The following is a 22,246-nucleotide window of genomic DNA, read 5'->3' as shown; positions in this document are numbered from 1 at the left end:
ACACAGGTGAGCGTAAATGCACTGCACGTTATGGAGCGCAAAGAGGATTTGGTCATTGTTTGGTTCATATGGGGAAAGTAGCAACAGTATGCGTAGGGGAAATGTCCTGCACGATTAATAACTGTTCGGTTGCCGCGCGTTGAACTGAGAGATCGAGTGTTTCGAAATTGCTCTGTGTCACTTCACTGTGCTGCCAACTACTAATATTTTTGTTTCGTCGCAGCCAATGCACTTGACCCTAAATTGAGAAGTGTAGCGCATACTTGCCCGTACGAACACAACGTTGCTCAACTATAATTATTGCCGTGTCGAGAAGCCGCAAGGAAACTAGCCTTTTCAGGACTTCCATCTTCTGAGAACTTGTGCAGTTGGTTTACTACTGATATTGAGGTCAGGTGTGCAATCGATTCCCTATCTGGTAGGAGAGGGAGTAGTAACAGCTTCAGTCAATGTAATGGTGCTTTAGTTAGCATCCCTGGTTGCAGTATGCCATATTCTGAAAATTTCTGCAGCGTGTAACTAATAAAAAAGGCAAGGCGAGGAAAACGCACCTGTTGCTTGCCTGTTCAATCTTTGTCGTCATTTGTGCGCTGCAACATTCACGCAGCAATGAAGTTAAATTGAACCAACTGAGGAAAAAAAATTGCTGGCATTTTCAGCAAAAGGACTATGAAAACCTTGGGCAATCAGCAATATGGTTCTATCTTTGTGTGAAATCATCTGTTCTTATACACTGATGGTTGCTGACATTGCATAAATAAGCTTAGCCTTGTTAGCTTAATGCGTCCTGTACTTAGCTCACATATGGGCAGCAGGATTAGTGCTGTGCTGTGCTGTGATGGCTCTAAATAACAAACCTGTTTGGGACAGTACAGCAACCGTAAAAAAAGGCTGTTTAATTAATCAATGCCTGTTCAGTGTCCTCAGCTTCACCTCTAATGTGCAAAACTATTGATAAACCATCTGGGTGTGGTTTCAGATCTTCCAACGACCGGTTCCAGTGCTACGTCGACATGGGTGAAAGCACGACAGTGTGTGATGGAGCATTGATTTACTTTGTTGTCTGCCCAAGCCACTCCGAAGCATCAGAGGCACAAAAAAGCCGTATGCACCCGATCTTATTTAATCTGTACTCATGAATTAACTCTGTATAACATTAAAACCTACCGTATGCTGGAAAGCTATAATACCGGTATTTGAGCAGTACCTTAAGGAGCCCCTCACCAGGCCACATAGCTAATTTAATTATACGCTGGAAGTTGTTAGGATCCCTCTTGTGAGCATTCTACTGCAAAAGTTTTCAAATTGGCTCATTAATAGCTGAGATAGAAATATTGCAGTTCCGCAAACCCATGATTTAAGGAGGCGAGCGTCACAGCCAAAATGAACGCTTCGATGCCCCTTGCCAAGTCACTAGTGGAGAAAAGGCTGCATGTTGTTCCATACATGCATGAAGTGGCCCACGATTTAAAGAAAGTGGCCAGCAGGTACAAAGTACCTATTATTTTCTTGGCTCCACGGAAGCTTACTGGCCTGTGCCCACGCATCTCAGACCCACAGAAGCTGACACTTTGTGGTAAAACTCATACAAGGCCATATGTGACTGCGCGGGCAGTATGGTGTACGAAATTCCACATAATTGCGGCAAGGTGCATATCAGCCAGACAGGCTGTTGCACCAACCATTTCGCAAGGAAACATGAGCTGTCTGCCAGGAATAAGATTAATACACATTTGCCTATGCACTGCAATTGCCGCACGTGTGAGCCATATCTTTTCCATATCCGCATTCTTGGTAAAAGCAAAGATTCTCTGCATTGGAATTAATGGAGGCCTGTTTCATCAACATGAAATGTGACGTCTATGTTAGTGATACATCTGTGGCTTGAACTGAATTGAACAACAGTTTCTGCACTGTATGGCTGAATAATAATGGGCAAACTTGATTGAGTATTGCGTGCAAACATATGTGCGCACATCGCCACCTTCACCTATAAATATGAACCTGTTTGCTTTCAGTAAAGTAGTAGCAAGTGACACTCATTCCTGTCCTAAAGCTTTTTTCTGCCCCTGGTTGTATCTTAACTTTAGGGAATAAGCTCATGGGAATTTATTAAACAAATAAATGCATGCAATAGGGACAATTCCACTAGGTAAAAATAAAACGTTTTTCCCCCTAATATTCTCATGTATCTATATAGTCCCAGTTCCACTTTTATAGCATACCAATGTCCTTGTTAAGTATTGAAATGCTCTGCTACTAATAGATTTGACGAATGAGGTGTATTTATGAAAACATAAAAACAAAAAGCTGCAATATATATATTTTTTTTAATTTTGTTCAGTCTAGACAGCCCAAATATAACTGATGATATATGAAGAGCTTAAGAAGCACAATCATGTTTGTGACTCCTCAATCCTTTCATATCACCTTTCAAAGTCTTATCCGACCTTGACATTTGTGTCTATCTCAGTAGCTCAGATTTATGTAATGCTGAGGGAAAATTAGACTTCCTGTTTGAAATAATAGCCATGTTTCACAAAAAAGCTTATAAGCAAAGGCACCAAGAAGTTACCAGGAAAAATACGTTCATTGAAATATTAATTCATTAGCCACAAGAAATGTGATAGGGAGTTATTAATGTTTGGATAAACACAAGCGGTCTAGTTTGTGTATTTGAGAACCAGAATGTTCTAGTATATCTTTGTTCTATCAAATCATCCTTGGCCTTTATCTGACCTGCTTTTGTTCTGTGTTTCTGGTCCCAAGACAATGCTAGTCTGGACTTGGCACTTTATGGCCCAGTACTTGTCCTTCACAAAGCAATACCTCTGTAGACGACGTAGCTAGCAACACGTTTTCCTCAGAAGGAATGTTTGCAGGTGCGTCACTATGGTTGCTTATTTCACCTTGGTGGGGAAGCTTTTTGCTCATGGTACCAGTGTTGTGAAGGGACCAATAATGCGCCTTCCTTGTGCATGGTACCAATGCGAAAAGGGGGAGAGGGATCATGGTGTGTTGGTAAGGAAGTATCTGTATAGGGGGTGATAAAATTCCTCTTTAAATTTGGTTTTACCAGCCCATTCATTCTGTAACGAGTCAGTTGTCTCAGTCAGTGATTTTTGCTGTTCGTATATCATTATCCTTGAAAAGTAATGGGCTCCATTTGCCATGGCAAATGTGCCCATATTTATCAAGAGCCCTTCCTGTATTCTTAGCTCGTCACTAACTATATAGCAGATAAATGTGAGCATGTGGAGTGATAGTCTGTGATACCACATGTTTTGTTTTTCTAGCACTGGATTTTGTTGTTGATTTCAAAGAACACTTCTCTTTTTAAGGCTGTCTCGTAGTGCAGTTGAACATGTGGAGAATGCAGTCAAAGGACAGTACAAGGAATTGTCAACGTACACACTGCCTCCGATGCCCATTGATGTTGCTGCACACCTCTGAAATATTACAGCAGGAGGCGTGCCTGACAATCTTCAAAAGAAAATTGAATGGATTGCCTACAATTCGTCATCTCAGACAATGTAAGTCACAACAATTACTTGAATGCATTGGTCAGCAAAATAATGAAAACTCACTCACACTCACCAAAATTCTATTCAGCCGGGTTCATTCGGGCTAAGACCTATAGAAATTCGACTCAGTCGGACTCACTCAGACTCACTTTCGAGATCAGTCTGAGTGAGTCGACTCAAGCATCAGTTCGCCAACTTACGCCAGATGTAAACAAAGTTGGGATAGAATGTACTTAATGAGAATTCATTCCACAGTAAATGTCTCAATTATGTTCAGTCGCGCATTCTTCTCAACCTTGTATTGCAATATGAATGGTAAGCACAATGTTATTTAGAAAGCGTATTACCCTTCATTCTCATGCGGTTATGTCACTAAGGCAAGTGGGAGGTGTCTAGAATCAAAACAAGTTTTTATTGTCTAATTCATGATTATAACTTAGTTGCTGCGTAGTTCCCCTTGAAAACGCTCGATAACCAAGGGGAAAAAATTCCTAAAGCTTTGCATTGGGGCAGTGAACAATGACCAAATTGTGTAGTGCCTTTTTAAATGTTTAGCAGTGTATATGGCATTGTTGGTTCGAAATGGTTTTATCACTGATACATCGTTGACTAGTTCTGAATTACAGTTCACTCATGACCACGAAATTTAAATATTCAATGGCAATGTCGACATTGCAGCCCTGAGCCCATTTTCTTTATTCTGGCTAACAACGCGAACCCTGACACTAGCAGCGCTACATTTTATGCGGGTATACCGCATAAATGAAGTGAATGAAGTGAATCGGATGCAAAGACAGTTGTGGCTCGATGAATTCGTACAGTGCTGCGTGTTTCATGTGAAATATGGGGGTTTGGCTACCAGGAGGGCAAGACAGTCATGGCTAGATGAATTGGTGCAGCGCTGCATGCGTCATGTCAAATTTGTGGGTTCGGTTGCCACCAGCTGCATTTCTTCTACTTCCATTCCTTTTCCTTCACAAAAAACAGTCATGAAAGCTACAGAAAGGTTAACACTCAGTCATAATTTATGTCATGCTTCAGTGGAGCAATATTCTCCGTGGTTTGCTTGCCATGAGTCTTGGGTTAATGAGTGGGCGAGGGCGCTAGAATTGTAATCGCAGTTGCTTCTTTAGCTTCTTTAGCTGCTGGTTACAGTTCTTATAGGTAGTGTACACCACAAAGGTAAACGGTACATTGACAGAAGTGCCGACTGTCAACTGAGATATTATTCAATGTGCCGAATTTACACAAGAAAGTGAAAGAGCTATCTGAAAAACATTAACTTCTGAAGATAGAACAAGAAAAGCAGACGAGTGGGCAAAAAATGAACTACGTTGGAAATCGAGATACAAAAAAAGATATAAGATTGCATCACAAATAGGGGCCGTTCAGTGACTTCCAAAAAAACGTTAGGTCTTTTTCTGATAGGACAGTCAGAAAGGCATCTGCGAGGTCAAGCGCAAGATTTGGCATGTTGACTCCACATAAAAGGTTGTGCATGAAATTTCTCTTTCATGCGGCGTTTCTCATATAGGGCAGACTGCCAGATGCCTTCATGAGAGGTTGTGCGAACATGCATATAATGTGCGCAATGGCAGAGAAAGCTTTTTGGCACATCACACGAGCATGCGTGGCTGCGCTCCTTGGTTTGAAAGAATGTCAGTTATTCACAAGCACAGGGATGGTCTTACCCATATCATACTTGAAGTAGCACAATTGGCATAGGAACAGAGTGCATGTATCAGCAAGGCATCCTTTGCCTTATCAGAAAGAGAGCTCAAGTTTCTGGGATGTCAAACCTACGGCCAGCATTTTTTGCGCAACTCTGAATTTCTTCGTGTGTCTCTTGATGGTCTGCTTTGTTCTCCTTTTTAGTAGTTATTTTTCAGATAGCTATATCACTATTGTGTGAATTCAGCAATAAAGCCTCCATTGGTAGTCAGAGCTTGTGTCTACGTCCTTGTTTAACCTTTGGGCTGTACACTTACGATACTGGATCAACAACTAGCTTAATAAGCTGCCCTGCTAAATTCTTATACGAGATGCTCCTTCAAGTTTGTATTCATGGCTAATTTTCCCTTGTGTGCATGTTTTAGTAATGGGCTCATTTGAAATATTAATGAATACATTTTATAACATCTTTCTAGGTGAAAGTATTTTAAGAGTTTGTGAACTCTGGTCGTGTTTATCAGCTTATCTTGGCTATTGCAGGACAAAAGGAATAAATGTTACCCCTGTCCTGTGTCAAATTCATCTGATCGATTCTCTAACCTCGGTCTTGTCACGCACCTAATGCTTTCATGGTGCAGTTTACTTAAATTCTCCCATCTGATGACTCACAGTTCAACTGTTTGATATTTTTTCATGGAAATGGATGCGCTACAGTGCTGTTGCGTATTGTTTTTTGGGTATTATTTGATGTCGAAGGTTGATGCATGCTTTTTTAAACATCAGGTACCCAAATAAATTGTGCAATGTTGCTGCAAGGAGCCTCGTAAACCAGTACCCAGCACTGAGGGACACATTGCACCTTGGCCATATAAGAGCATTTTCTTATAACTTTTTTTTTATTTCTTTTGCACTTTTATATGTTAAGCATATCCTGGCCAAGGCAGCCGCATTTCGATGGGAGCATAATGCAAAAACACCCGTCTAATTAGATTTAGGTGTACGTTCAAGAACGCCAGGTGATCCGAATTTCCGGAGTGCCCCACTACGTCATGCCTCTTAATCAGATCGTGGTTTTGGCGCATAAAACCCCATAATTTTTTTTTACATTAGGCATGCTGCCAAAGCCTTTCTTAGTACTTTCTAAAGTTTATGGCCATCCTTGCTTGCAGCTGTTCAGGTCTGTGTGCTTGTGATTGAGTAGAGATGTGGTGGTTTTAAAGCTTTGCAGCTTAACTAAATATGAAGATATCAACAGCACCTCTGTATCTGGCATGCATATGGCCACCTCTTGTAAAATTATTTGCATGCTCAGCTAACTATGTATTTGCTATGTATTTGTATTTGCTATTTTTGTACCTGAAGCCGTTTTCATGCAATAAAATTTTGACCGACACCAATACTGAAAGTAATTCTCAGATATTGTGTTGGGAGGTGTGCTAAAATAGCTCACTTGGTACATTTTGGAACATGAAGGAAACAATGCAAAAAGCAAGCTAAGGTTAGGGCAACTCCATGTTTAACTGTACTGTGTGTGCAATTTCTTTCAAAACCTGAAAACTGGAAGTCATTGAACTGTTGATTAGGTATGTAAAGTCAATTGCTTTCATTTCATTCCAGTTCTCATGGTATATGTGCCCAAGAAACAAGTACAAAAACATGGGAAAGTGAATGCTACCAGGATGCCCTGAAGTCGATGCAGAAGTGAAAGCAAGAAAGGCAAGCGAAATTGTGACACATGCTGAAAATCTGGATTTTGAAGACGGGTGATCACCTGTAAGTTTGCATGCATATTTCACTAGATAAACTGAATCTCCTTTCTTTGTTATGTGGCTTAGTTGAATCATTTAGTTGCTTCTCTTGATGTACTTGTTCGTTTCATTTACATTTTTTCTTTAACAAATGCAAACATGCAATCCAGCTATAGCCGCTATAACTGCAATGCTGTCATCAGAGATTTTGTAGGTGATCAAAGAAGCGAAATATCATATCGCATCGCCACATTGAACCTAGTGTGAAACATTAGTTCAAGATGTTGTGGTAGATGCATTTACAGACTAGTAATACAGCATTCGTACTGTAATGTATATTAATATACATGCTAAGATGTAGTGAAGCGTGTGTGGCTATGCTGCTCTGACACTTCAGTTTTAACCCTTCATTGATGAGTTCTGCATACAGCATACCAAAAAATATAATAATAATAATAATAATAATAATAATAATAAGCTTTATTTCCATCAAACGATGGAGGGGCCGTGGGTAAAAGCTGCTGAAACAGCTTGACTAGAGCCCACGGTCCCCTCTACAAGGCAGCACTGGAGCATACATGAAACATACAGGAATACAAACATACAGAAACGCAAAATTGATTCGATTTAATGTATCACAAGGAAATCAATATTAGAATTGTTCAAAAACATGACATATCACGTGGCGCAGTTCGCGAACTGTAGTGCGACCTAAATCAATTCCACATATTCAGATCATTAAGAAGTTTAGGCAAAATGTACGATAGTGTACCCATAGAATAGTTAGCGCGGGGAGTGACCACCTTCCAGTATTCAGACTGACGTATAGTATAGGATGTAGGCTTTATTTCTAGCTTGGCTAGGTTGCGAAAGAAGTTTCGATTTTCTTTTAATTCGCACTTAAAGGCAACAATTAGTCTATAGCTAAACAATTTCCAGACAGGCATTATATCTGCTTTAGTGAACAGAGTATGTGTATGAGAATTGTAGGGGACATCAAAAATAAGCCTAATTAACTTTTTTTGTAGGACGTACACCTTTGTTAAGTTTGTTACTGTGGTAGATCCCCATACCAAAAAGCAGTAAGAGAGGTGAGAGTAAAAAAGAGAATTATATATCAGCTTTTTTACGCTGAAAGGTAATATAGACCTACACCTGGATAAAATACCAACGACACTTGACAATTTAGTGCAAACAGAATCTACATGAATATTCCACAGCATATTTTGCGAAAACGTGACCCCAAGAATTTTAATACTACTTACTATTTCTATTTTTCTAGTACCATAAATAAGTTCTACGTTCATATTTACCAGCTTTGATTTCGGTCTAAATAGCACAGCCTTAGTTTTGTTGGTGTTAACTTCTAACTGATTTGCTACAGACCATTCCAGAATTTTTAGAAGGGCGGAGTTTGCTATATAGCTGATTTGCTCACAGTCTGTAGCGGAAAAAAATATGCTGGCATCATCGGCGTACAATATATATTTGGCTTCAGCGCATGTATTTACCAGATCATTTATATAGATATTAAAAAGAAAAGGTCCAAGAATGCTGCCTTGAGGCACTCCTCTTGCAATCGGTTTTTGGTCGGAACAGTGCTCACCTATTTGAACATACTGCCGCCGATAGCCAAGGTAAGATTTTATAAGGTTCCAGCAATGGCCACGCACTCCATACAATTCAAGTTTTTTGAGTAAAATGGAATGAACAATGCAGTCAAATGCTTTCGTGAAGTCAATGTACAGGCCCAGTACAACCATCTTATTTGAAAACTGTGACAAAATAAACTCTTTTTGTTCAATCAAGGCTAGTTCCGTAGACCTATGCTTTCTAAATCCAAATTGAGCTGGGGTTAAAAGGTCATATTTCTGAAAAAAAATTGAAAGGCGCTCATGAATAATCTTTTCTAAACTTTTTGAAAATATTGGCAACACTGAGATAGGGCGATAATTCTTGATGTCATTTCGATCACCTTTCTTGAACAGTACCGTAACCTTAGCCACCTGCATTCTTTGTGGGAAAACGGCACTTGAAAAACAAAGATTAAATATATGGGTAAGAATCGGTGCGATAAGATCCATAATATGTTTAAGCGGTCGAACTTGCATACCTTCAACGTTGAGTAAGAAGTTGAGTAAGAAGTTGAGTAAGAAGTTTTTTGGTAAATGTATTGAGCTAACACTGAATGACTGGCAGCAAGTGTCATTTGTCGGTTTAGAGCAGGAACACAGGATGGGAAAAAAAAAAGACATGGGACTCGTATTCTTTAGAAAGCACGGTCAGGGGAGACAGACCAGTGCAAGATCTGCTGTAGTGACCTCAGACACACAATGCAAAAAGCTCTCTGTACAAATTCCAAACGCAGCCATTTGTCGCTTGGGGAGAAGCCCACTTCTTCCCCCTACTACTAAAGGAGTTTCTACAAAATATCCTTTATTTTCGTGGATTATGCTTATTCTCAATGTCTTTTGCACATTTAGGTATAAAATAATTTGTTTTGTATTTATATGCGTGGTCATTAAAGGGTTAAACAAATAAAGTGGTTCCAATGAATGTGAATATATAACTTTAGTGACTCTAGTCGCAATGTGTTGATCATTCCACCATCTTTGTAAGACCACGAAACTGCAACTAGGCAGCATGAAAATCACTCAGCAGTACCAAGAAGGAAGCTTCAGCACTTATGCAGCACTGCAGAATACACTTCTTCTATGCTGTACCTGTGGTGTCCTTTTTATTATGTGGTCTTGATCCCACTATGGGGAAATAACTCTGCTTTGCAAGTGCATTGCAGTACTTCAATACTTTAACGGCTTGCTTTAAAAGGAAAGTGCCATTAGAGTATTACATAAGGATCATGTGTTATGAGGCAGTCGCTAGACGTGGTATGTCAAAGCACTGAGTTGTCGGCGGCCATTATAACTAGCTGTTTTCTGTAGCGTCGTTAACTTGACAGAACATAGTGAGCATTATTTTATCAATAAACAATACTACATAATTCTGGCCCTTATTTGGAACGTTGTCTCATCTCTGTGATGCGCGCAACTCGCTTTTGATGTTACTGAGATGAAGTGACTCCTTGCAAAGCAGCAGGGTAGTCCTGTTAATGATGTTGTCATTCACACTTACACAGATTCTTTAGTAGGCATTAGCTCAGTGCCATTCCCCCATAGAATCATAGCTTGCATTTCATTCATGTATAATAGAAACATTCTGTAGATTTCATGTGAAAATGTGACATTGGAGGGCATTATGCTATAAGTTCACAGCAGTGAGCCCCATTATTGGAAGACAGCTGTTGTCTCAAATTACTTACAGCAAAGTGAAGCCATGTACAAAAGCGTGGCAGTTTGGGCGAGTTGGTATGTCATGACTGTTTTAGGCTTGTAGCGCAGCTCGGAAGAGCAAAAAAGATAGGAGGTAAGGGTAATGAAAGGGAACGGAAAACAGAGTGAGCGCTAACTTCCAACTGATGGTTTATTTCGTGACACAAGACTACTTATACACTCGGCAAACCATATGACATCAAGAGATAACAAAGAAACCAAGCAACAAAACCGATAGTAACGAAGTGATAACATATTCAGTCAGCCTGTGGCTGCAGTCGGAGACACGCCAATTCATTGCTTGATAATGATAATGAAGGTGAGCTTACACATGCATGGCCCAGACCAATGATAACCTTTGCTTCGATGATCTCTCTTGTGAGATGATTACAACTGCGACCAAGAATGACGCATTCCTCTAAGACAGGCTCGCGACCACACGTTTTCCATGTCTGAATGACAGGCTGCGCGAACATGGTTACAATGCCAAGAATTGTATTGCAGCGGGGGGGTTGATTGCGCAGCACTGCAAAATGTGTGGTTGCGAACCTGTCATAGAGGAATGCGTCATTCTTGGTCGCAGTCGTAATCAGCTTACCAGAGAAATCATCGAAGCAAAGGCTATCATTGGTCTGGGACATGCATGTGTAAGCTCACCTTCATTATCATTATCAATCAATAAATTGGCGTATCTCCGACTGCAGCCACAGGCTGACTGAATATGTTACCACTTCGTTACTATCGGTTTTGTTGCTTTGTTTCTTTGTTATCTCTTGATGTCATGGTTTGCCGAGTGTATAAGTAGTCTTGTGGCACAAAATAAACCGTCAGTTGGAAGTTAGCGCTCACTCTGTTTTCTGTTCCCTTTCATTACCCCTACCTCCTTTCTTTTTTGCTCTTCCGAGCTGCGCTACAAGCCTAAAACAGTGAAGCCATGTGCATTCTCGCCTTAACTACTGCAGTTAAGTATGGGCCACAATGATCAAAACAAACATAAATAAGGCTCTCGTATCGCAAAAGAAAATTGTTCGAATAATCGCTAATGTTGATAATACAACTAGCTCCAAGTGTGCTTTTGAAGCACATAACATTGTCCGCGTCAATCATTTGTATAACTTTAAGTTGTTAAAAAAAAATTATTTCTCAATGGCATCCACTGCCGATTTTTATTCTACTCTGGCATCTTTGGACATGCGTCGGGCTAACATACACACAAGACCTAATAATACATGGAATATACGATGTTTTCGCGCTAATTATGAATTACAAATGTCGTCTTATAACCGGCACCATGTTCTAAACACTTTTAAGCATACAAAAGGGTATACCAAAGCTGAGCTGCGGTAATGTTTTGTTGAAATGTGATTTTATGTCTTTGCTAGTAGATGCTGCATCTTTGCTTGGTTATTAATTTTATTATTTCTGAACATATGTGTGACCATTTCAGCGTTTCGATTTTACTGTTCAAATTTTGTGCAAGGATTTTTAGACTCTGTATGCATAAATAGTGAATGTTTCTCTTTATTTAATGTGACTATTCTATGTGTGTCTGTTGAAGATTTCCTGCACCACTCGTGTGCTACTGCTTGTAGGGGTTTTCTGGACACAGTCAAGCTGTGCAGGCAGCTTTTTGCCAAAAACCTACCCTCCAGTTGAATCTTGAAAATGAACATATACTTATATCCATATACTTATTTAAATATGTTCTGCCTATTGTGCATCCACATGTGTGGGCTTGTGATATGCCCTGATGGCAAGGCCATTTGTGGTTTGTCCAAAGAGAATCTCTACGGATGCATTATAGCTATTCTCATGCTCCACTCTTCCTGCTGTAAACTGGATTTTCTGCTTATGAGAAATAAGTGTTCCTTGTGATTACTATATGTGCTCTTGCTAAAGGTTGCTGCGATGTGTTCATGTTCTTATTGAATAAAATGTTTACAAAGTTTTAACAGTTGTGCTGTTCTTTCAGGTCTTAACAGGAGCAGGCAGCATTTGACGCAAACATGAAGGCAGTGCTAATGGAAACATTTAGGAGGTGAGACAACAGTCTGTTTTGACAAATTGGATGAAATGATGGCCAAGAAGTTGCACTTTTGAAACATTATGGGATGTACTTACTATGCCGGCACCACGGGGATATTGAACTGGCGCTATTTATAATGTCCGGTTTTGCATTTATCTGGCGTTTAGGCATATTTCTTTTCTTCCATTAGCATCGATGCTGTATGATTGCTTTGATTTGGTGAGATTGTAAATTTGTCGCTTAATATCAATATTGAAATTTAATTCCTCTGTCCATTTATACCCCCATGACATATTGAAATAAGTGAGCCCCTTGTCATGACAAAGGATTAAATCCTTGTACAAATGCCTGAAAAGCTACATTACCTCATAAGCTTGGACTTATTGCAGCTATATGGTATGCCTTCTAAACTGAAGCATAGTGTTTCTCAAGGTTGGCCATTGATTCCAATTTAGCAAATGAGACTGCTGTCTTCTGTTTTTGCCAGGTATAGTCACTTGAGGCATTTGAGGTTAATACAGTGATAGTTGTGAAATATTTGCTCTTGGTGTTTCGCTCACTGTAGTGCTATGTGCTCAGTGTTTTTTTTAGTTGTTTATAGTATTGCAGTTTATCATAACATATAAAGGTAGCTGAATAACTAGGCATTTGTTGCACATGCAAATTAAAATCTATAATGTTGTGAGCTTCCATCTTTGTGTAGAGACAGTCTATTGACTACCCAGGCAGAGGTCACAGCAGTTGCTGCAAAGGGTCTGGTTAAGTACCAGGAGGTAGTTTCACCAACTGTTGTGATGGTAGTCATGTACACCACCATTGTCAGTCTTCTGATGACTACCCTAGGAAGGGTCATTGTTGCCATTCCAAAGGGTAACACTGACTTCCAAGGGGTACTTGCATGGACCCCTGAGGTAGTCACATCAACTCCTGCTTTGGGGGTAATACATACACCTCAGTAGTTCATGCGGGAGAGTCAACGGTACTGAGAGAGTCGCCCACACTGTATTTCCAAGAGATTACGTGTTACCACCCAAAAGGTAGTTTAACCAACTCTTGCCATGGTATTCATGTACACCACCATTGTGAGTCTTCACACGACTACCCTAGGAAGGGTCATTGTTGCCATTCCAAAGGGGTACCGCTGACTACCAAGGGGTACTTGCATGGACCACTGAGGTACTCGCATCAACTCCTGCTTTGGGAGTAATGCATACACCTCCGTAGGTCTTGCGGGAGAGAGTCACCGGTACTGTGAGGGAGTCGCCCGCACTGTATTTCAAACAGAGTACGTGTTACCACCCAAAAGGTCATCATATATATGTACGACGAGCAGATACACCCCGAAAAGAGTCGCTTGCGACTACCTTTTTTTTAAGAGTGTACTTATCGAGACGTGGATGCTACGGTATATGTTCAATTGAATGGCTTTAAACCAACCAAAGTGGGGTCTTGATGAGGGTTATATTTACAACCCCTGCTCTTCCCACCAGTCACGCATTATTGCAGTATGCGAGTAATCTCGTATTCTCTACTGTTCGTTAAGAAACTGCTGCCCAAGCTTTAAAAAAAGGCTTCAGTTGCGATTCATTGAATTGGGTCGCTTCCGTCATTACAAAGAATGCGATATATGAAGAACTTGTTTGTTCACATTGCTAGCTGGAATGAATTTGCGCTACTTATCGAGACGTGGACTAAACGGTATATATTCAATTGAAAGGCTTAAAACCACGCAAAGTGCGGTCTTGATCAGGGTTACATTTACAACCCCTGCTCTTCCCGCCAGTCACGCGTAATTCCAGTATGGCTGCAATTTGGTATTCTCTGCGGTTAGTTAGTTAATTCGGGTTTAATGGCAGAAAAGCGACTAAGGCCATGCTGCGCCAGTCACAGGACAGTATAAGATCCAATGTTAAGGTAATTATAGCGGTGTTACCTTAAAGTCGATGTAGGTAATCGGTTTTACCTAAAAACTGGATCAGGTTCTGGCAGCAGCGGCGACGGCGTACGGACTGGACCTAACTAGCTTCCTGCAATTTTTCAGGTTTGAGGCTTGTGCTTCTGAAGTGAGCGGCAAGTACCAAGACCGTGTTGCTGCCTGCTCGAGGATCGGGCGTTTATCATCAACGCATCGCAGACTTGCCTTCTGCAAGATGACCTCAACGCGACCGAATCGACGCGCCTGCAATCGACGCAAGTTTAAAGCAATCAGCGAACTGTTATCGCTTCCTCTGGGGGCGGTGTATTCGCCGGAGCATTTTGGTCATTCTGGCAGCAGCGGCGACGGCGTAGGGACTGGACCTAACTAGCTTCCTGCAATTTTTCAGGTTTGAGGCTTGTGCTTCTGAAGTGAGCGGCAAGTAGCAAGACCGTGTTGCTGCCTGCTCGAGGATCGGGCGTTTATCATCAACGCATCGCAGACTTGCCTTCTGCAAGATGACCTCAACGTGACCAAATCGACGCGCCTGCAATCTACGCAAGTTTAAAGCAATCAGCGAACTGTTATCGCTTCCTCTGGGGGCGGTGTATTCGCCGGAGCATTTTGGTCATTCTGGCAGCAGCGGCGACGGCGTACGGACTGAACCTAACTAGCTTCCTGCAATTTTTCAGGTTGGTTGAAATCTTTCTTATAAAGCTTCCTGGATACAACTATGACAGTCTCGTCGCTGCTGCTGCCACAGCTGTCCACTTTGATGTCGTAGAATTTTCTTCAGTGTGCTCTTTTAGGTGTTGGTTTTCGCCATTTGGCAATGTCGGAAACTGAGCAGGGTGCCCTGGGGGATGTTGCAAAGGCTTTGTAAAAGCAACCTAGCACTATCAAAGAAGTTGTCAAGGTACTCACCGAGCTCGTAGTCAGGCTAGATGCATTCGCCACAGAAATAAAAAACGATGTAGCGAAGGTTGATGCTTCAAGTACTGAAATCCACAATGAACTTGGTGGCATTCGTAGCTCCATTGGGTTTATGAATGATGGTTTTGAAGAATTTAAGAGGGATATTGAACGTTACAGGGAGGAACTTGCTGAAATGAAGGCTGAAGCTGCGGAATGCCGCGCGGTGAACGAAGAGCTGAGGGAGGAGCTTAAACAGGCAAGGAAGGAGATAATAGGGTTGAAACAATTTAGTAGAAGCATGAACCTTGAAATTCAAGGACTTCCGGTTGCAGCTAATGAGGACCTAGGCAAGGCTGTTGCGGACATTGCAAAATGTCTGGGCACAAGTGTTACTGACGGTGACATTGATGTAGTTCATCGTGTGCCTTCGAAAGATAAGAAGAAACCTAATGTTGTGTTAAAGTTCGTCTCAAGAACTGCTCGTGAAAAGTTGCTGTCAGTTGCTCGGAATAAAACTCTCAAAGCGGATAGACTGGGATTTGACACAAGTGACCTCGTGTACATAAATGAGCATGTGTGTGTCGAGAACAAGATGCTGCTGGGTAAGGCTCGAAAGCTCAAAAAGGAGAAAAATTGGAAATACGTGTGGGTATCGCAAGGAAAGATTTTAATGCGCAAAAGTGAGAACTCTTCAATCCTGCATGTTACCTGTGAGGATGACCTGGCGAAGGTCGCTTAAGCGCTTTTCTTATCAGCACATGGACCACCAATATAGAATGTTACTTGACAAGGATAACAACTGGAAACATATGAATATGACTTCTCTTGTTTTTGTACTTCGGTATAAATACTTTGACACTTTGCAATTTAAAGCAGCTATTTACTGCTTCGTCATCTTAACCCTTGTTTCTGTCAGCGATGCTAGACTAACCAATAGTGAGGTTTGTAAATACCTGTGTGATGACTGTACTAAAATAGTCTGTAGTGCCTTCTTCCTCGATGTAGATTTAAAATTTACTAGCTCTTATGCCGTGCCCTGTAAAGTGTACAACTTGTGCACAGACGTGGTGAAAAAAATTGTCTCTGTTACATGCTATAAGTATGGCCATTGCAGTTTACATTGGCATTTCTTTTTCAAAGCTTCGTTCTTTAAACTCTTTTGGCTTCTTCGTGTGGCCATCGTTAATAGACTGCAACATACCGCTTCTCCGAGATCATGGCTTCAGTGAACGCTTCAAGTTATGATCTCTTGACACCTTACGAGTTGAGCACACGTTATCAGACAAAAAGCGGTAACATTTCGTTTCTGCATCTGAATGCTCGATCAGCGCGAAACAAAAGCGATGATATATGTGCCCTTCTTTCCAGCTTTAGCTTTACGTTTGACGTTGTCATGATCTCTGAGACATGGTACGAAAGCCACTCTGCTGTCCTTAATCTGCCTGAATACTCCACATTCTTCCTTAACCGGAGCTCTAAGAGAGGTGGGGGGGTTACGATGCTGTCGAAAAAGTTTTTAAAATGCGAATTACTTGACAATTTCTGTGTTGTAACCGACGACTACGAGGTACTTACCCTAAAATCTAATTCCTTGCTTTTTACTGTCACCTACCGCCCACCCAGGGGAAGCAGTAACGAATTTCTTCATTTTTTGGACGAGTACTTCAGCTGGGTAAATGATAATAAATACACACTCATATTAGGTGGCGACTTTAACATAAACTTGCTTGAAAAGTCAACACTTCAACAAGAGTTCTATACTATACTAGAGACCAACGCATTTTGCAATATCATAAATCAACCAACACGCATAACGCCCGAAATATCAACGTTACTAGACACCTTCATTGCTAATGCATGTGATGAATTGTCAATATCCGGTGCACTGGCAGCTGATCTTAGTGATCACTTACCAATTTATTTAATTACAAATCACACAGTTCCCCCTAACAAACCTACAAGGTTTGCTATGCGTGTTCAAGACATAAACCAGACTACTTTACAAACGTTCTATGATAAACTGTCGCAAGTAAACTAGAGCAACGTCTATAAGGAAACCAATGTTGATGAAGCTTATGGTACTTTTATTTCCACCTACAAGCAGCTGTATTGTGAGACTTTTCCATACAAAACAAGAGTGCGAGCTTTGAAGGCGCGTAAGCCGTGGATAACCAAGGAATGCCTAAAGGCAGTACGAATTAAAAACATACTTTTTAAGCGCTTTCTAAAAACAAAAGATATTGACGATTTGAAGCAGTTTAAGGCTGCGAGAAATAAAGCTAGCAGTATTAATCGGCAAGCCAAAAGGAACTATATGAGTAACCAATTTAACGACGAAGTAATAAAGCACTCCGATATTGTTTGGGGGAGGCTCAATAATTTGCTCAACTTAAAAAAGAAGACTGTAGTAGATGAAATAGTCACACATAGCACTCACTTATCCGGTTCTCAACTAGCAGATGCTTTCAATGATTTCTTCGTCTCCATCGCAGACGGCACGCAGCCCAACCAATACCTAAGCAGCATGAGTCAAAAGGTTAGCGAAACCGCGTTTTTAACCCCTGTTACAACTAACGAAGTTCTGTCGGTCCTACAATCGCTGAAAAACAGTAAAAGTAAAGATATTGACGACCTCCAAATATTGCCAGCGAAGTACACATCGCCCATACTTGCACCGATATTAGAATACATAATAAACTTGGCATTTTCCTCAGGAACATTCCCGGAAAAGCTTCAGGTTGCCAAGATTACCATAATTTTTAAAGGAGGAGACGAAAATAATTTCTCCAACTACCGACCTATATCGATCTTACCAGTTTTTTCGAAATGTTTTTAAAAGCTTTTACTAGTGCGCATTACACGCTTTATTAACAAGCACAAAGTCATATGAGCTTCCCAGTTTGGTTTTGTCGCAGGAAAATCAACAGAAACAGCATTATTAACCATAAAGGAAATTATATTAGAGTCATTTGAAGGAAAAGAACTAACTCTCGGGGTTTTCGTGGATTTTTCCAAAGCATTCGACTCCATAAATCACAACCTATTATTCCTTAAACTTGAACAGTATGGATTTCGTGGCACATTCCTTCAGCTTTTAATAACATATTTAGAGCACCGCCAGCCACGGGTTGTAATTAACAATTCTTCATCGCCCTTTAGATCCATTCATTCTGGGGTGCCGCAAGGCAGTATTCTCGGACCTACACTCTTTAACATCTATATCAACGACATTGTGAATATTGACAACAGCGCTAAATGTATAATGTATGCAGATGATGTCAGCATATTTTTAGGGCTAAAACACTTAATGACTTGACATTAAACGCTAATGAAACTCTGCGCAAATTGGTCGAATGGAGTACTAAATCTTTATTGAAACTTAACGCTACCAAAACTAAAGCTGTACTTTTTAGACCTAAGAACAAACCACTAGAACACTTACCTACACTAACGCTTGGTTTTCAAAGCATTGAAATAGCGGAGTCAGTAAAGTGTCTGGGTGTGACACTGCAGTGCAATCTTTCATGGGACTTACACATCGACAATCTGGTTAAAAAACTTGCAAAATGCACAGGCATGTTATACAGAGTCCGCTCTCTACTACCTCCGAGTGTTAGACTTTTAGTTTATAATGCACTATTTTCATCTAACCTTTCATATTGTCATCTGGTGTGGGGTACAACAACATGGTCAAATACATATAGGTTACAGAAAATACAAAAAAAGGTCATTCGTATCATTGCGAATGCCCCGTTTACTGCTCACACTCAACCTCTTTTCGCATAATTAAAAGTAACACCAATTAATGACCTATATAATTTATTGCTAAGTAAACGATATGAAGTAAAACGGAAAAATTATGACACATTCTTTGATGACACAGCTAACTTACGGCCCAAAGCTAATTACTACACAACACGTAACAACGACGTCTGGCATGTGCCATCCTTTCGTACTAATTACGGTCGTCAAATGCTCCGACATATAATACCAACTCTGCTTAATCGGCGCAATGAGCACTGAAAACCTTACGATACGGGTGTTTTTTACTGCGCACCTCCTTCCTCTTTTTTTTCTTCTCTTATTGTTATTCTTCGTTTTGCATTCTTAGTGTTCCTGAGCGTTTCGTGTTAATTCTGCCGCCTTCATTTATTTGTTATTGCAAGAAGATGTTCACTAATATTTATTGAATATGATGTTTACCTATGCACTGTAGTCTTTTTTATTACTATTGTTCTGTCCGTGTTCTGTTGCTGCCGGTTTTTATGTACGGGGGTGCGCCCCTCTGTCAAGCCAGTCATAGGCTTTTTGGGTGCACCCCTAACATCCCTGATGTTGAAATAAAGGTATTTGTATCTGTATTTGTATCGCCCAATATTAATGCAGGGTGCAGAGGTATATGTAAGTGATACAAATTTTTGAAATGTTTCCGTCTCTGTGTTTCAGTGTGTGGGCATGATATAATGATGTGGGTTACTGTGAGCGTTTCGTGACATTTCTCGCATGTTGGTGAACTTTCGTTTCGAAGTAAAAAATTGTGTGTTAGATGCGTGTGTCCAATTCGAAGTCGACATGACATTACCTCATAGAGCCGTTCTTGGTGAGTGCATGATTTCCACTCACGAAGCAGGGGTTTAGTTATATGTAACTTGTTATTTACGCACGAGTTCCATTCTTGTTGCCATTTTGATGCTAGGGCCTTACGAACCGCTCTGATGCTGTCTTTGTATGGAAGTGTTATGTGTGTGAGGCTTTTGTGCGCTGCCATGGATGCGCTTCTATGTGCAGCTTCATTCCCTGCTATCCCATTATGGCATGGGACCCAGCAGAATCGCATGGTTCCTTCGTATTTCTTGTTAAACACTATGTTTAAGATATCGCCAAGCAGGGGTTCAGACGCGGAGTTTATGTTAAGGGCTCTTTGGGCGCTTAACGAGTCGGTATAAATAATAACATTCTTCTGCTTGTCGGAAGTAGTTTTCTTAACTGCCATCCATATCGCATAAACTTCAGCGGTAAAGACTGAAGAAAAATTATTTATGCGAATGCTATTTTCCCAATTTTTGTTACGATCCCGACACCTACGTATTCTTGTGTTTTAGAGCCGTCAGTGTAAAATTCTGTGTAATTTTTATATTTTTCTTGGATAGCTCGGAACCCTTGTATTATATGCTCTTGTGGAATGTCTTTTTTCTTTATATGTGTTAACGTCCAGTCACACAGCTGTGTAAAATTGCACCACGGGGGCAATCTTGGTGGCCTTTCGGCAACCTGCAGGGCTTCGGGAGGAACATCATAGGTCTCACAATATTGTTCGTGTCTTAAGATGAGTGGGCGAATCATGTTTGGTTTATTTGTGTAGTGTATTCGTGATTGGCGCTGTGTTACGATGTTGTAGCATATATGTTGTGGTGATGACCGAATTCTTAGTACATAGCAAAGTGTAAGTTGTGCTCTGCGGTGCTGTAATGAAGGCTCATTAGCGTCAACGTATAAACTTTGTACAGGCGATGTCCTGTAGGCACCGCTCGCCAGTCGTAGGCCAATATTGTGAACTGGATCAAGTCGCTTAATCTAGGACTGCCTAGCTGCACCATAAACTACACTACCGTAGTCGAGGATGCTACGTACAAGGGACCGGTATATACGTAGTAGACATGTTCGGTCAGATCCCCAGTGCTTATGTGATAAAACCTTGAGGATATTTAGCGCTTTGTTTGCTTTAGTTTTGGTTTCGTTAATGTGGGCCAGGAAGTTCAGTTTAGTGTCAAACGTTACGCCTAGAAATTTATAGTGTTCTTTGACCGGTAGCGTTGTACCATGCAATGTAAGACCTGGAGTACAGTGTAACCCTCGCTTCTGGGAAAAGAGAACTGTAACAGTTTTGTGTGTTGAGAACCGGAAACCATTTTTGTTAGCCCATTGTGTAAGATTATTTATCGTTATTTGTAGTTGTCGTTCACAGGTGGGTAAGCTTGAGGCGCGGCAAGCCATTTGCAAATCGTCGACATATATTGAGTGCATAACAGATGATGGGATGATCTTATTTACAGAGTTCATTTTGATTATGAAGAGCGTCGTGCTCAGAATGCAACCTTGTGGAACGCCATGTTCTTGTGTGAATGTGCGCGAGAGTATTGTGCCGAGACGTACGTGAAATGTTCGGTTTGACATGAAATCGCACAGACAACTTAGCATTCTTCCGCGAATTCCCTTGTCAGCCAGGTCTCTCAAAATTCCGTATCGCCATGTGGTATCATACGCCTTTTCAACATCAATGAAAACCGCGAGGCAGTATTGCTTGTGAAGAAACGCGTCACGTATTTCATGCTCTAGTCGCACGAGATGGTCAGTGGTGGAACAGCCCTTTTGGTATCCGCACTGGTGTTTGTCTATTAGGTTTCTTGTTTCTAGGATGAATGTTAGTCTTATATTTATAATGCTCTCATAAGATTTGGCTAGACAACTTGTTAGTGCAATGGGTCTATAGCTGCTAGGAGATTTAGCTGGTTTACCAGGTTTTAGAAAAGGCACTACTACCGCTTTTTTCCAATCTGTGGGCATTACCCCAGACTCCCATATCTTGCTGAAAAATTTTAGAAGTGCCCCTACCGACGCTTGGGATAGGTGTGCCAGCATTGTGTAGTGCACACGGTCAAGACCTGTTGCCGTTTTTTTTTTTACCAGCAGAGAGAACTCTGTTCAATTCATGGATTGTGAGGGGTTTGTTGTACATTTCAGCCGAAGCCCCAGTGGTAGGCAGCCTCTCTTTCTTAGCCAATTCTTTATATTTTAAAAATGTATTTGAATAGTTTGCTGAGCTGGATATGTTATGAAAGTCTTCACCTAATAAATTGGCCTGGTCCTGTAGTGTTGTTTGTGTGCCTGGACATTTAGGTAGTGGTATAGCGTATGATGAGTAGTCTCCTCTAAATTTCCTCACCTGGTCCCACATTCGTTTTGATGTGACTGTACTATTGATTGATGATCATGATGATGATTATATGTGGTTTTTAATGGCGCAAGGGCCAGTTATGGCCAAAGAGCGCCATGACAAATGGTAATTTGAAGGATTTATTCTAAATGGCGTGAACAGTGAATTTGTTATGGTAGGTGTG

At 40.9% G+C, this 22,246-nt stretch overlaps 1 protein-coding gene across 1 annotated transcript; it reads left to right on the top strand.

Moving 5' to 3' along the window:
- The first annotated feature begins 15,258 nt into the window (after nt 1–15,258).
- LOC126519942 (uncharacterized) lies at nt 15,259–15,867 on the top strand. The gene has a single exon (XM_050169209.1). It carries the CDS (start codon nt 15,259–15,261, stop codon nt 15,865–15,867), a length of 609 nt encoding a protein of 202 aa, XP_050025166.1.
- Nucleotides 15,868–22,246: the final 6,379 nt, after the last annotated feature.

Source organism: Dermacentor andersoni, chromosome 5 (genome assembly GCF_023375885.2).
Source record: "Dermacentor andersoni chromosome 5, qqDerAnde1_hic_scaffold, whole genome shotgun sequence".
Lineage (NCBI taxonomy): Eukaryota > Metazoa > Arthropoda > Arachnida > Ixodida > Ixodidae > Dermacentor > Dermacentor andersoni.
Note: the sequence above shows the minus strand (reverse complement) of the source record. Positions and strands in the feature narration are given on the sequence as shown.

Coding starts and splice junctions, on each gene's coding strand:
- LOC126519942 (XM_050169209.1), top strand. CDS start 15,259: ATGAATGATGGTTTTGAAGAATTTAAGAGGGATATTGAACGTTACAGG.